At 44.8% G+C, this 15,504-nt stretch overlaps 1 protein-coding gene across 1 annotated transcript in view; it reads right to left on the bottom strand.

Annotated features, from left to right (window-relative positions):
• LOC120790153 (matrix metalloproteinase-16-like) overlaps positions 1 to 15,504 on the bottom strand; it is a 77,629-nt gene that overhangs the window by 44,926 nt on the left and 17,199 nt on the right. Inside the window, exons 2-4 of the mRNA XM_040127503.1 lie at positions 13,240 to 13,388; positions 11,501 to 11,623; positions 4,924 to 5,228 (exon numbers count right to left, since the gene is read on the bottom strand). Coding sequence (XP_039983437.1) covers positions 4,924 to 5,228; positions 11,501 to 11,623; positions 13,240 to 13,388 — 577 coding nt within the window. The remainder of the gene's footprint in view (positions 1 to 4,923; positions 5,229 to 11,500; positions 11,624 to 13,239; positions 13,389 to 15,504) is intronic.

Genomic DNA, 15,504 nt, shown 5'->3' with positions numbered 1-15,504 from the left:
GATCTTCTCGACCGATGCTGAAGCTGTGACCACAGAGGGAAATGCAGACCACAGAGGGTCCCGACTGGATCTAAGACCTCATCCACCCTACTCTTCACTGTTTGTACACACGACCGCAGCCACATTCACCCCACAAACCCTACCGTTAAATTCGCTGACGACACCACCACTGTTGGAACTGATTTCGGACGACAAAGGGACAGGTTCAACATCTTTCTGGGCTGTGTCTGAACGACAACCTGCCCCTCGACACCACCCAGACAAAAGAGATCATTGTGGATTTCAGGAGGAAAAAGAAGATTGTCCACTCTCCCACCTATGTCTACAGAGAGGAAGTGGAGAGAGAGGAGAGCTTCAAACTCCTGGGGTTCACGTCACAACGGATCTCACCTGGACTGTCAACTCCTCCTAGCTGGTGAGAAAAGCTCAACGTTGGTTGTTCTCTCCGAGCCTGCTAAAACAGGACCGACCACCCCAGCAGCTCCTACCGCAGCACCATCAAGAGCTTCCGCTCTGTGGTACACAGACCTGAGTGATCAGGATAGAACTATCTAATCTGGACAGCGTCTCCACTAGCCATCTGATAAAGGGGGCCAGGACCATCATCAAAGACCCTGCACACCCTGGACACCACCTGTTTGTCCCTCTACCGCTGATGCAAGGCGTCATATCAAAAATCTGACGCTGGCCAGTCAGTGACCCCCCCCCCCTTCAAAATTAAATTGAACGTTCAGTAGTTATAGTAGTCTGATCATATAGTCAGTATCTTTTATCAAACATTTCACTCAGACATTTCTTTACCACAAAATGTTTGTGTTGTTATTGTATGTGTTTCTATTAAAGACGAGTAAATACTGTATTTTGGATTTATATTATTCTCAGATACTGACATCAGTCGGGCTTCAGTTTAAACGTGCTCACTATAAGAAAAGCTGACTCGGTATCAAAATCATGCCACAACATACCTGCGGTTCGACAGCCACACGGGTTGCATCTGCACATACTGACACGTGACTATGTTTAATTATTAGTAGTAACATTAGCACTACTGGCAGCCCTATCATCTTACAGGAGTTTGCTAGTTGTAGCTCCTCAAAATCTACACACTGCCTCAGAGGTTTTGCTGTCGCGCCAAGACGAGAAACATCCTGGCAGGAATACAGAGTACCTGATATCTGTGGTAGTCTTTGGCATAAGGGTTGTAAAATTTCAAGATATTCAATATCTCAGCACAAAGCGCTGACTATAGGTAGCGTCCAGCTGTATCCGCCTGCAGAAATTCATCTGAGTGTAACACTAGTCATCATGCAGGAATAAGAGCGACGCCGGCCACAGCAAGTGGTCGGGATTCAGCCAGTGCATGTTCATATTTGGCAAGAAAGCCAGATGGAGAGTGTGTATTAGAACTGCATGCATTATGGGATGTTTTCACAGCGGAGTGGGCCACAGCAGGGCTCTATTAATATATTAATGCTGCATTGAAGGGAGAGCAGAGTGTGTGTGTGTGTGTGTGTCGAAGGGGGTGAATCATAGCCTTCAATGACAGCTGCTTGTCCATCCTCCCAGGCACGACGGCAGGGATGACAACACAGGATCGGCTTGTGTGTGTTCAGAGTGCATCTTCACCTGCACACATGCACGTGTGTGTGGATATATGTTCATCGTGTGAGCGAATGAAACAGCAGATGCATCATCAGTTTACTTCAGGTTATCGTTGTCTATCGTGTTATTCAAGCTGCAGGAGTCAGTTCGATCAAACGACGCATTCTCAGAAGCCTTGAATAAAACCGTTCACAACATATTATCTAAGCCTACAAGAGCCCCCTCTGCTCCTACTTAAAATTCACTCTTCCACAGCAAGTTCCTCACTTCTATTTCCGACGCATAGTGCCGAGCAGCTCCCACTCCTCTCCTCTGCTCTCCTCTCTCCCCTTTCCTCATCAAATGTTTTCTTTACTTCTCGCTATGCTGCTCTCTCCGTCTCTCTCTCTCCGTCTGTCTCTCTTGTGAGCTCTTGAACCTCCAATATTTGTCTAGAGATACTCTGCCATTCTCTCTTATCCTCTCTCTCTTTTATCTCCCTCCTGCTAGCAACTCGTCTTCTTTCTCTCTCATTTGTGTCTTTTTTCTCAGGAGCATGTCCTCATCTCTGCCATTGCTCTGACTCAATACTCAGTAACAGTCATGACTCCTGTGTGGACCACAGGGCAGGCTTGCCCCTTAGATTTACTGAGCAATTCAAAGATGGATGCTGAATTCGGTTTTATCTGGTTTTATTTATGTAGCGGCCAAATCCAAACAGAGGTTATCTCAGGGCACTTTTCATGTAGAGCAGGTCGAGGCCCGACTCTTTATAGTTGTCTTTACAGAGACCCAACATTCCCCCATGGAGAAGCGCTGGGCGACAGCGGCGAGAAAAAAACTCTATTTTAACAGGTAGAAACCTTGAACACAACCCGGCTCATGGTGGGGGGGGGTCTGCCCCGACCGGCTGGGTTGAGAGAGAGACAGAGACACAGAGAGAGAGAGAGAGAGAGAGCACATCCACATTTGAGAATCCGCTGCAACAAAATTCCAGTGAAGGAAATGGACCAGGCATCCATTTACCTTTGACTGCCGTAGCTCTTACTTAACTTTAACTGTATTATGTCTCCTTTAACAGTGTTTTGGTTCATCCTCCATCCTCCTTTCCTCTGTCTCTTTCTCCATCTACTCCCTTACAAAGCCCTGTCATCACCGCAGTGAAGGCTGCATAGGGTTCAGAAGGCGACCTGGGAGCTTAGTCAACTGGCTGCCACTGGCACACACACACACACACACACACACACACACACACACACACACACACACACACACACACACACACACACACACACACTGGCAGGGATCTGTTGAGCCTCACTACTACAACACTAAACAGCAACACAGCTGCTCAACATGCAACCCACACAACCGACTGACATACAGAGCCCGCTGGAGGCTAACAAACAGCCTGACAAGCTGTACAGCTCAGAGGGCAATCGCTCAGCTCGGGCACGAGCTGGCAGTGCAGAGAGAGGTGATGTGATCACTATACAGCGGTTCAGTTTTCAGAGGGAGAAAGGACTGAGCAAGCCTCGACAGATCAGACTCAAACCACGCCAGGAAAGACCAGTACACTCCCCAGCAAACCCAACCCCCGGCGGGCATCACGGCATAAAGCGTTTCAGCCGTCCGTCTCACAAGTGTCTGATGGAGCAGATACACTCCCACTTTCATCAGTGCAGCTGTCTACACAGGCTGTGTGACCCCTTCTGCGTAGACACAGTGTTACCCCGCAGTACATCAGACCTGGCAGCAGAGAATCAAAAGCTGTGCTTCAGTGAGAGGAGATGTGCTCTATACTGTAAATACAGAAAACCTGTATCATGATAAAATATCTTCCACTTCCACATTCGCACCGTTTCACTGTTAGAGAGGGCACGAAGGATTCTTTGATGAACCACTCATCTGAGGGAATATCTACAGTAGTCTGTATACAGCGATCGGTGTGCAGTTCAAAACGATCATAAATATTATACAGTGGCAGTTCTTTTGAAAACCCCAATTTTGAGCAACAAATGCATGAAGCCAGCTCTGAAATCCTTTCTGCTATATTCAAATGGAGTAAAGAATTCCCCGACTTCTTTAAAGAGCTGACATTTCAGAACTCCACGACCAATAGAAAGTGTCTACTGAGTAGCGCTATGCATTGATAACGTGGCAATTTTTCCCAGTGATGAGCGGTGCAACAAATTACTGCTCCTACATGCTGACAGCTGTGTCTTTTGCTAATAAAGACCACGAGATGAGGTTGAAAGTCTGAAAGCTGCTGTTAAGCTGATCTTTCTGTTAAGATTATTTTGTCACAGGTAATGTTAAAGTGTTTTAGGACAGAGGGCGTTGCTTGCTGCACAGACCGTAAGGTCCTTCGAGGCAAATCTGTGGTTTGGGGCTAAATAAATAAAACTGACAAAAATAGAAACCCACACAAAAAAAATCATTAAGATTATACTGTCTCACAGCTACAGTGTTTGTTTTCCTTGAGGCTAATTACTGGAAACTCAGTGTAATGTGTAGTATAATATAGTACCGTAGATCTCCAGAGAGTGATAGGAAATGACATTACAGGCTTTAAAACAAGCTAGAATGACAAATAATATTTCATTATCAAAGCTAAGCCTGTGAGCTAGTTCGGGCAGTCAAATTCCTCTCACTGAAACATATATCCAACGCACCCGATTCATCGTGGCGTTGTACTTCAGCCGTCAGTGCTCCGCTGACCTGATGCCTGTGCTGCCGCAGGCTGCTGTTCATATTGTCCGTGACTTCACGGGCCCCGCGTCCAGGCCAACATCAACCTGGAGGCTCCGAGTCGGCTTTATACTCCGTCCCAGCTGAGAGCCTCAGAACCGGCCCGCCCCAGCGTCGGGCAGCGGCGTCTGTGTCTGACCCACTGTGTGACTTTCCGTACTGATGCTCTGACATCACAGCCAACTCGCACAGTGATTGGTCAGCTGTGTGCCGCTGAGAGAGGAGCCGGGGTTTGATCCTCTCTCAGATCCCACCATGGCAAACGGTGACCATCCCACTACTACGACATTATTACTATCATCATCATTATTATTATTATATCGCTGCTCTTTTCCACCGCAGCTGCTTGTAAATTGACTGACTGAGTTAACTGGACTAGATCATCACGCTGCTGCTGCTGCTGCCGCTGGTGTTTGCGTTCTCTCTCTCATTCTCTCTCAATCCCCCTCTCTCTGTTCAGGTCCACCGCATCTTGGATCGGGTCCATACCTCTAGTCAGGGCCTAGATGCCACATGTCAGTATGTGTGACAGCATCCTGTGGGAATCCACGATGGAACTCGGTGTATATAAAAATACCAGTCCACGCTTACCGTCATGGTTGGGGTTTCCCAGCGTCCACGGCTCATCTGAGTCAAAGTGTGTGTCGCCTCCTATTCCCGGCCCTGGGAAGTAGGCGTGAGCCAGGAAGCCACCCTCGCCGTCAAAGGGTGAGCTGTCGCCGTGGAAACCTGAAGCGAAGATGATGGTGATGTCCACGTCTTTCTTGGTCCTCTCCAGCTCACTGTAGGGCACAGCTTCGAAGCGCAACGGCGTCACATTTTGCCACACGTCAAAGGCTCGCCGAATGGCATCGTGGGTCTCATCAGCGCCCACCTTGGGCGTCACGTTCTTTATACTGCAGGGAAAAGGGAAGAAAGTTAGGGAGGAAAAGTTAGACTGAAGTCTCTGTCCATCACCGGCAGATAATTTTCTCTTGTCATCAGGCCTGGAAGGCTTCAAATCAGGATTTCTCCTTCAACTGTCAGGAAAACAAATCAGTTGTACACTAGTCTCAGAGCGTTTGGTAAAATAAACACACCTAAGAGTAGCTTCTTCTTTCTTTTCTGCCCATTCAGAGGAAAAATGAAAGAACAATATCTAATCAGGCAAAGTAAACAGGCTCCAGCTCCTCTGAAGCTTCAGATACAGTCAGTTTGTGACTGTTACCGACACAACGGCTGAAAAAGAAGGATGCTGCTGCATGTCAATCTGTGAGATCACACTATGCCAAAAAGGAAAAAACCAAAAAGTTTGTCCCCATCACTGTTTTCTCTGCACGCTGCCATTTCACATTCATCCTGTTCGCCAACGGAGAGCTCAACAGACATATTTACGAGAGGAAACAGCTGAGGCCTCCCCTGCCGGCTTTGACTTACTGCAGGTGTGGAGAGGAATTTACCTCTGGAATTTATTTTCTAATTAAGGATTATCAACAGCCCAGTGCCCCCTGAGAGCCCCAGCCTGGTTCGGGCAATCAAGAAATCCTCTCTCCACTTTATTCACTTCAAAAATATCTCAGTGTCACGCTCGCACGTTCTCCCCCGGCACGGGTGGATAGGTATAGTTTACATCATCCAACTGAGACACTTGTAAACTCACAGGACTCAGTGTGTTATTGTGCTGGTAGCTCAGACACCGAGCTGGGTGGAGAGTTGGTTGGCTGATGTTCAGTTGATAAGCGCAGTATGTAAATAAAGTGCACAGCAAAACAGCACTGAGCCAATCTCTGATTTTTCCTCTTTTCTTCCTTCAGATGTTTCCAGCTGATTAAAGCCCCCCCCCCAAAAAAAAAAAAAATCTGTGCCTGTGTCATTTTCCATGACAGGAATAAACGTCAGAGCATCTTTTGTCTTTGAGTATTGCTCATGAGTCGGCTGCTGCAAGGCAGTATATACTGCATATTTAAACTGCATGTGAGCTCAGATTAATTACTGGATCAAATTCAGTGAAAAGGGACGTTGTAAAGTAGAAGTACAGAGCTTCTGAACATCCTGCAGTCTTTTTTTAAGACGTTCTGGTTGCTTATACCAAAGCACAAACTGCTTCTCTTCCTCGATCTGCTCTTCCACGACTGACTTGCTGACAGCTGATTACCACTTTAGCAAATATGTGTTTCCTTTAATTACACTCTCGCAAGTTTGGGCAAAACTTTCACTTCCAGCTAATGATTTTCTGCTTTGACAGAGCTGAGCCCTGCAGACACACACAGATATGATGAAGAGATGGAATATAAAAGGCAAACCCTCAAAAAGGTATTTGAATTAAGCAGCAGGGATGGTGGAGTAACAGTCCACAGCAGTGCTGCAGGTAAGCCTACAAATGTGAAAGACAGGGTATCTGCACACATCTTGAAGTCAAATTTAATGCTTTCTCAAACCTCACCAAAGAAAATGCGCTGCCCTTTCCACAGCAGAGCAATCTGGGGCTTTGTGACATGTATTAAATCTATCGTGATTTTAATAGGGATATTTCTCCAATATTTACAGCACAGACACACATAGTGATTTGATCCAGTGTTCATGCTTCAGCCGTCAAACCTTTTCACATGACAGATATTGAGCATGGTGGGTAAGACATGTCCTACTGCAACATTACATTGGTGCAGAGGAGCATTAATGACCCTTCTATGAACTCTGCATCATTTTAACATTACTCAGACAAAGCTACGTTCATGTTCATCATAGTAGGTTGACTGAAAGCCATAAGACTTACGGTACATCCCACTATCTGTGCACATGTGATGCCATTAACAATCAACCCGAACTCTTCTCAACACAGCTTTATCTGAGATCAACGGTTTCACACCAGCCAGTCGATCAGTCGTAACCAACTCGGCCTGCAGCCGAAAGCAACAACAACCACCTTTTGACGGCTGGTTGATTGCGATCAGATGTGTTGTAAGTGACTTAAACTGTGAAACAAAATGTTTGTGAACTCAACTTTTCTACAGTAAGTCTGGACAATAAATGCTTGCATCTCAAGATGAGCACTGGAAACCCTTAAATTACAGAAACAGTCCTGAATATCAGCTGAAGTGGTGTGTGAATGTGAGGGTTGGCTGTTGAGTAATTCAATTCAATTCAATTTGGTTTTATTTATGTAGCACCGAATCATAAGAGAGGTCCTCTCTGGGTCCTGTCTTTCATATAGAGCAGCTCCAGACTGTACCCTTTATTGTTATATTTAAGCAAACCATCTCTGCCCCATTGAGGCAGCACTCATTGGTCCGTTTGTCTTTTGAAATGCTCATGTAGAGTTGACGGTGACGCACAAAGTGCATGCGTGATAAACACAAGGAAACAATCCTGCTTTCAAATTAACATCAGCTGGGCCAGAGAGAGTCCAAAAGTTTTTCTTGAGACTAAAATGGAGAAGAGTCCCCATGAGCACATGTCCCTTTCCGGCTCTGTCCGAAAGGCCTTAGCAACAACTGTGGAGCCACTTGAGGAATGGTTTCATTCGACTCTGTCGCCCATCTCGCTGTATGTGTGTCCTGTTTTAACGTTGAGAAGGATGAAGAGAGAAACACATGCAGGGAGAAGCTGCAAAATGAAAAATGAAAGAATCCAACCTGCTCTGAGGCCATATCAAATATTAAACTCCATGTTGTGAGGGGATAATGCTTCCAAATGCAATAATAGTACCTGCATGCAGGGAGAAGATTGGGCATGCCAAAGCTAATTAGTGGCTCCCCACAGTATGTATGTGGCTACATGGAAACTAGCACACGCCTGGGGAGACCATGCATTTGTTATAATTTCCAAATGCCAGCGTTGTTTTTGAAAGATTATTTTGGGACTCACAGTTTGACGAAGGAAGAAGGAAGTTTTTGGAGGAGACAGAGGGACACGACAAAGGCTCTAACCCGGATTCAAAACACGTTTCCCAGCCATACCTACCCTAGCTTACCTTAACTGAGCCACCAGGAGGGCAACTCCACATTCCCAATACATACACACAAACAGTGTGTTTCCACCTACTTTGACTTATTCGCTCTGAGCAAACAGATTTTTGAGCAGTTAAGGACTTTAAACAAAGTTAAATTATGCTAGAAAAGTAGCTAATTACAGCATCAAGATCATCAGTTTATACTGATGACACTGAGCATTTTTTCAGAAGGTAAAAAGGCCCTACACAGACCCAGAAACAGATGAATGCTCGAGGATGTTCTGGTCAAGACTCAGATGAGAAGATCGATGTCACGTCACCAGCAGCTATTTAGCTTGGCTTAGCACAAAGACTGGAAACCGGGGGAAAAGCTAGCCTGATCTGTACAAAAATCAAAGTAAACACTGCTTTTATTGGCGAAAAGCAAAAATAAAACTTGAAATCAAAAGGTATCTGCATTTCAGCCTGGAAATGTGTGCGGCGTAGCATCAGACTGCTCTGAGTTGAGTTTTGCTTGACGCCATTGCAGTTTTCTCCCACTTAGAGATTTAAGTTTCAACACAGTGATAAGAAATGAAACCTGGGTAAACTATTCTTAAAAGCATTTATCTGTACAGTCAACTAGTACATCTAAATGTGTCGTCTAATGTTAGACCCTTCATGAACACACTGAGCAACAGGGTGGAGCTAGCACATTTAGATCATTCCCCTTTACCACAGGAACATTTAAACATCCACCACAGTTCACAGACCGACCCCCCGGTCGAGCTTTGACCCGCTGTCCCCACCAAATGAAGCGGTTGAGATAATCCGACTGAGCAGTTGGTTTGTTTACAGCCCCTCTGATCGTCCGCTAGGCCGCTAGGTTTCTTGTTTTTTCTTTTTTGTAGTGGTGTCCCCATTCACAGATACAAAGTTATGCTAACCAATGGAATTATCCTGTAAAAAAATCTACATTTTATTTTAATTAAGACAAAGTTTCCCAAAGCAGTAAAGACACTGCATATTGTTGCTGTTCCTTGAGTTCATATGCAAGCATTTGTTTAAGGAGGAGAAATGGAAACAGCCTTTTCTACTTCAACGGCAGCCAGTCTACACTCAGACAAGGTTAAAAAAAAAACAAAAAAAAACAGGGAGAACAGTGGGACCAGCATATAATCTGGATTAACTGTGAGGTGAAATGGTTCCTGTTTAGTACAAATTCTTGTATTGTTGAACATTTTGATATTAGTATCCTAAAATACCTGCAGTAATGAGTCATCGATACACTACCTTTATGAGAGAGTATTAAATGTGGGTAATGCTTTATTTTTCACTCCCATATTTTCCAGCTAATTTCCTGGAAACTTTCCTCACAATTTCCTAAATATTAGCTGGCATTTATCTGTTAATATCAATGATATTCAATGAGAAAGGCCAATTCGGTACCAATTATAAGGGACATGGAAAAAGAGTTAGTTGCTACAGCTATTAAGTTCGTGCTGTCTATATTCCGATTATTAAGAAAAAAAATGATGTAGCAGGTAAGGAAGAAAAACAAAAATTCTTTATTTGGATCCCTCATGAGTCAAAGCTGCTGCACATTACAGATGACTTGCGGCTACTTAATAACTGTAGCAACTAACACTCTCTCCATTTCCCTTATCATTAGTACGTAAGTGCATAGGGCTGAAATATCCCAGTAATTTACAGATAAGTACCAGCAAATCTTTAGGAAACTATGAGGAAACTGTCCAGGAAATTAGCAGGAAAATACAGGACCTGCAAAATAAGCTTTGCCAAAGAGTGCTACATTCTCTAACTACCTCCACTGCACCAATTTGAGATAAAAGGAGCAGCTGCAGGCACATCTGACTGCTGACTGGAGGCCAGGCACACATCAATGTACCACACACACACACACACACACCCTCTGAAAATGCCCCCATCCTATTACATAAGCCTAATCTGTCAGAGAGCACCCTCTGCCCTCCACTGGGGTTTCCTCCTCTCAGCTCATCTCTTCCTCTCTGCAGCTGCTTCTCCTCCAACACTCCTCATTTCCACCCACCTACTCCTCCACTCTTCATCAAGCTTGCTCATTTTCCTCTTTCCTTCAAATCTGTGCCATCGCAGACGAACCCAGTGCTCACGAAACGGCTTCCAAACCCAATCCCAGCGTAACATTTTAAAAAGAAAAATGCAGAGGCGTGAATCTGAGCAGTTCTGCCATCGGTGATATACAGTCCTACTTCAGCTGTAGGTCACTGATCCACTAGATTATATTCAGCATGTAATACCACTTATACATTTATCCTCAAGGCAGAGCAAAAATAAATAAACAGGCCCACTTCTTGAGGATTAGCCCATGAAACATGGAGCTGGGGGCAGGCGACAGTATAGTAGGTATAAAATATTGCAGAATCCGGGACACTGACCTCACTAAATCAACAGAGAAATATTACATAACCGATACATTATTACTTGTCAGAAAAAAAAAAAGTGCTTTTGAATTATGAAATTGGCGATGAGGTCTCTGGTGCATGTGTGGCTCTTACTGGTACAATCTTTTCCCATTTGTGCTACATGTTATGTTGGGGATAAAGCTGCTTCTTCTACAGTCCGAGCTTTGAAGAACATGGTTTAAGAGAAACTAAACATTGCTTGAACCTTTGGTTCTGTAGCCGTCTGTACCTTATATAAGATCAAATATTGCTGAATGTGTTCAGTAGTTTCTCTTCTGCTCCACAGGTGGGAAATGTGGAAATGTTCAAGCACAAAATGCTACATAAAGGAGCTACAGTACATAGTCCAAGGTTCTTCCATTTTCAAACAGGCTGCCACATCGGCGGAGCATGAGGACAGAGTCTGTCTCTCTGTGGGGAATCTTAATGAAAAGGTCAATGACACTGCCTCAGGCCCAAAGCCCTGTTTGTCTGCACAGGCCTTTGTGTGTGTGTGTGTGTGTGTGTGTGTGTGTGTGTGTGTGTGTGTGTGTGTGTGCGTGTGCGTGTGTGTGTGTGTCGATATCAGTTATTTCTTTGTGGCTGGTGGCCTGCATCAGGTTAATCTCATTGACTGGATGTCTTCACAACTTGACAAAAGCTCCATTGATGCCCTGCGTCAGTGTGTGTAGCTGGGATTTCCTGTGCATGTCGGGTTGGTTACGGGGATTGGAAGGAAGTTGGAGTAATGACTCCTCCTCGATATTAAGTGAAAAGGCTTGACCATAAAATTCCTGATGAACCTGAATCCACCCACCTGTACGTGATATGTTTGTGCTGCCACTTCTGTCCTGTGAGGGCGTACCGCCGTTTCCTGACACTGAATTTGGACGCTCCCCCTATCTGGTCAGGAACCCCACATCTGGGCTTCTTCATCCACCTACAGGAGAGCGGAGAGGAGGCCACCGATCAGCACTGAAGGTATATCCATGATTCTGCTACAGGTATGATCAGCAGCATATTTTTTATAAATTGATGTAGGCTAATGACACGATGAACAGAAACCTGATCCAATCCAATCTGATCCAATGTAGATATTTCCATTTATGAACAACGATCGGAGCAAAATCATTCATTTAAAGCTGCAGGAGATGGATGAGGCACATACAAAACACACACAGGATAATGCGTGAATGCACTGAAGTTATTTTGTAGTGTAAACACAAAACATGCTCATAAATCCCATACGGTACACTTCAAACATACACTGACGCATTCGTACACACAAAAGACGCCTCACCTTATCGTGTTATCGCTACGTCAACAAAGAGAAGCAGAGGGGAAAAACAAACAGGTATACAGTTAGCTTATCACATTCACTCGGTCTCAGCACAGTGGTTGAACAGCTGTTAGCCTGCGTTCACACCGCGGGCCGCCAATCGAAGCTCAGTGCTACTTGTAGCAGGGCTGGTAATTCAGCGTTGCTGGGGACAAATGTCACTGTTTAGTGATCTGCAGGTAACGTGACATCCGGGTCAGGCCCCAGGGTTAAGACAGGGAAAAACCTGGGCTCCGTTCGTTTCCAAAACATCAACATGTAACTGTTGTTTCAGCAGTATTTCATTACCTCACAGTGAGATGTATAATCTTGTCCTGATCCGGTGCTTTAAGCCTGCACTGTATCCCTTTACAGATGGAGCCAGGAGAAAGCAGACCTCGTCCCTGCTCTACTTTCTCTTCCACTGAATATTAACACTTTGGCATTTTGCAGCCTTTGTTCTGACAGCGGAGTAGCACTCTGTGTACACGGCCTCTTTGATCAAATTAAAACGCCCCACTTAAACCATGTCAGGGTAACTTTGCGTTTGCCTGCCTTCAGAAAGCAAAACAGGAGCTGAGTGAGAGACTCATCTACCACTTTATGCCCATCTTTACTGTCTGGACCACTTTGTAAGTCTAAATAATAAAAAGCAATAAATGACTATTACAGCAATATCAGACCTTTGCTAAACCACAGCCTCGCAGTTTACGGCGTCTTTTACCTCCTGGCTGTTGTTCCAGCTCCGGTAAAGTATCTATCTGGGCCTGGGTGAATTCAAATTTAATCTTGCAGTCTCTATCTGATGAAGAAAATCCAGCATTAATAGCACCACCAGCACCAGTACCTGAGGAGCCTGTCTCTGCCCCTTTTGGCTGGTGTTTTGGTATTCCAGTAATTCATCACACTGATGAAATAGTTGTTTGTTCGGAAGTCTAGAAACTAAATTTCCAAACTGACAAGCTCACAACATTTGTTAATTTATCCACACTAATTACTGACGCTCAAGCTAACACAAGAAATGAACATTTACACTAATAAATTAAACTCTGCTGCTTGGCTGTACTTTTACATTTAACTGCATTTACCTAGGTTCATTGAATAACTGGCCATGCTGTTCAAATTCTATAAATTCGCCCCGTACTTTCTTATTTTTTGAAGAAACTCATCATGAAGTAGTGAACGCAGACCTCATACAGTGGCATCTTTCCGGATATTTTTAAAGCAGTGTAACTCACTCTATAGTGTTGCTGTCCAGAGTCCCTGTGACATTGAGGCCGTAGCGGCGCTGCATGGCAGCGATAGCCGACTGCATGACTCGGGCAGAACGCAGCACTGACATTCTGGGGTCTGCAGCAGGGAGGTAGCCGTACCTCTGGAGCCATGCCTACAAACAAAAACATGAAGACAGAGAAGGAACGCTTAGAGCACACACACGGCAAAGGGGTTTCCAGTTCAGAGGATGGTTGTCAGTGTAAACACACAAAGATGACTGCAGCTAGGTGGTCAAAGGAATAGCTCAACATTTTGGGAAAGAGTTAGATGAGGAAATGGAAACCAGTTTCATGTTTTTACAGTGAACATGAAGGTGAAACCAAGAAGTTGTTATGTTGTGGCCTCAAGTTTGAATTATTTCATTTTGGTGGTTAATACTACAATACCCATGAGCCTTAGCTGCCGTTGCCGTGGGGAAGGGGCCAGTCAGAGGTTTGAATCAGAGCGGTAGTGAACGTTACAGCAGTCAACAAAACGCGGTCGCACAGCTGCCGAATTCTGTCAGAACTGATCCAGAATTGAACGGCGAACTGATTTCAGCTGCAGATTCTGTTTTCAGTTTTCTCAACAGCAAAATCTTTGGTTCTTGCCTTCCGTTCAACCACAACAATGCAACTGTCACCTAAAATATGACTGTTAACCACCCTCTATATCTATTACGCACTGCAGTCCATAATTATTTGTTCTGATGATTGAAACAGGAGAGTTTCGCGTTGATCCAGACTGTGAGTCACCAACATCGTCTCTAGGAAAAATGAACGGGAACCAGGAACGTCTGGGAAAACTCCTCACACTTCACGGCTCTGTCAACGGCCTCCGCTGGTTCACAGTGACGACCAAATGCCAAGAAATAGTGCGGCACATAGCCGTAAAACCACATCGCCATTTTTACACGCAGTCTGTTTAATTTTAACAATTAAACAAACGAGATATGACATAAGTGAGTTTGGGATTTTACCCTTGGACAGAGCCAGGCCAGCTGTTATGCTGTTATTCACCTGCCGGCTGTAAGTTTATATTTAGCGTACGGACATGAGAGAGGTATCCGTCTCATCTAACTCTCAAAAAAAAAGCAAAGAAGCCTATTTCCCAAAATGTCAAACTATTCCTTTAAAGAAACGAGTATGAGGTGGACAAACAGTCACCTGGGAAAAATGTTTTTTTTAAACACCAGCCATTAAAGTGCAATATAGCAGGGCAGTTAACCACACCTGGTCCAGTGGAGCGGCTACAGCACCAAAGTGTGAGTTCGCAGGTTACCAGATGTGAATTTATAGTTTGTATTTGTGCATGAGAAGCACTTTGAGGAGAAGATATACTCAGCTGAATTTCTCTGAATAAATGAAGGTAGAAACTACTCCCTGTTCTATACAACACCATTTAAATATCATCAAGATACCACTTTATACGAGAGCTAGAGATACACAAAGAAAAAGCAACGGATCTAAAAAGACAAGGAAGACAAGGAAAAGGGCACGAGCAGAAAGAAAGAATTCTCTATACCAGTTTGTAGAGTCGAATGTCATCTGTTGTCATGTCATTCGTCTTGTCAGGGAAAAGGCTTTGGTGTAATGGAGCTTTCCGAGTCCCTATAAAATCCTGCCAGGAGGAATAACAACTCAGGTCTTTGGGCCAGGCAGGAGAGGGGGGGATCGGCCGGGCTTTCCCACACTAGAGGCTTTAGGGATTTGGATAGTCTCAGTCTCTCTCTCTGTATTCTCTCAGTCTTCATCATAAAAATGGTAAACAGATTCGCCGACTGCTGCATTTAGCAGCACAAAGCCAACCATTAAAAACCGCAGAAAGAGAGCTAAAGTGTATTGTTAGAAGCGTAGAGAAAGGACACAAAAACACTGGCCAACACTCTCAAAGAGCTGTCAAGCTGTGCATTTGCCTCAAACCTTCTTATTCTTCATTCAGCGGCGCTGTGAAGTGAAACCTGAGCGCTATTCTCACACACAGTGTAGTTGAGCCGCTTCGGTCATGGTGGAGGCCTGCTGCTCGGGATAGCACGCACACTGAGAATGACATTCACTAAACTGGGAAGCATGGTGTGAGAGTGAGCGAGGAGAACGCAGTTAAAGGCAAACCATTACCCTGCACTGGAGCAAGTTGGAGTCTGCAGCTTCTGTCACAGTGACGGAGCCTCGTGTCAGGCTCCAGGCGGCAACAATCAGCTCTGTCGAAACCTGTTGGACAGGCTGTTTGCGGTTATTTAAAAAGGGCTA

Source organism: Xiphias gladius, chromosome 5 (assembly GCF_016859285.1).
Source record: "Xiphias gladius isolate SHS-SW01 ecotype Sanya breed wild chromosome 5, ASM1685928v1, whole genome shotgun sequence".
Classification (NCBI taxonomy): Eukaryota; Metazoa; Chordata; class Actinopteri; order Istiophoriformes; family Xiphiidae; genus Xiphias; species Xiphias gladius.
Note: the sequence above shows the minus strand (reverse complement) of the source record. Positions and strands in the feature narration are given on the sequence as shown.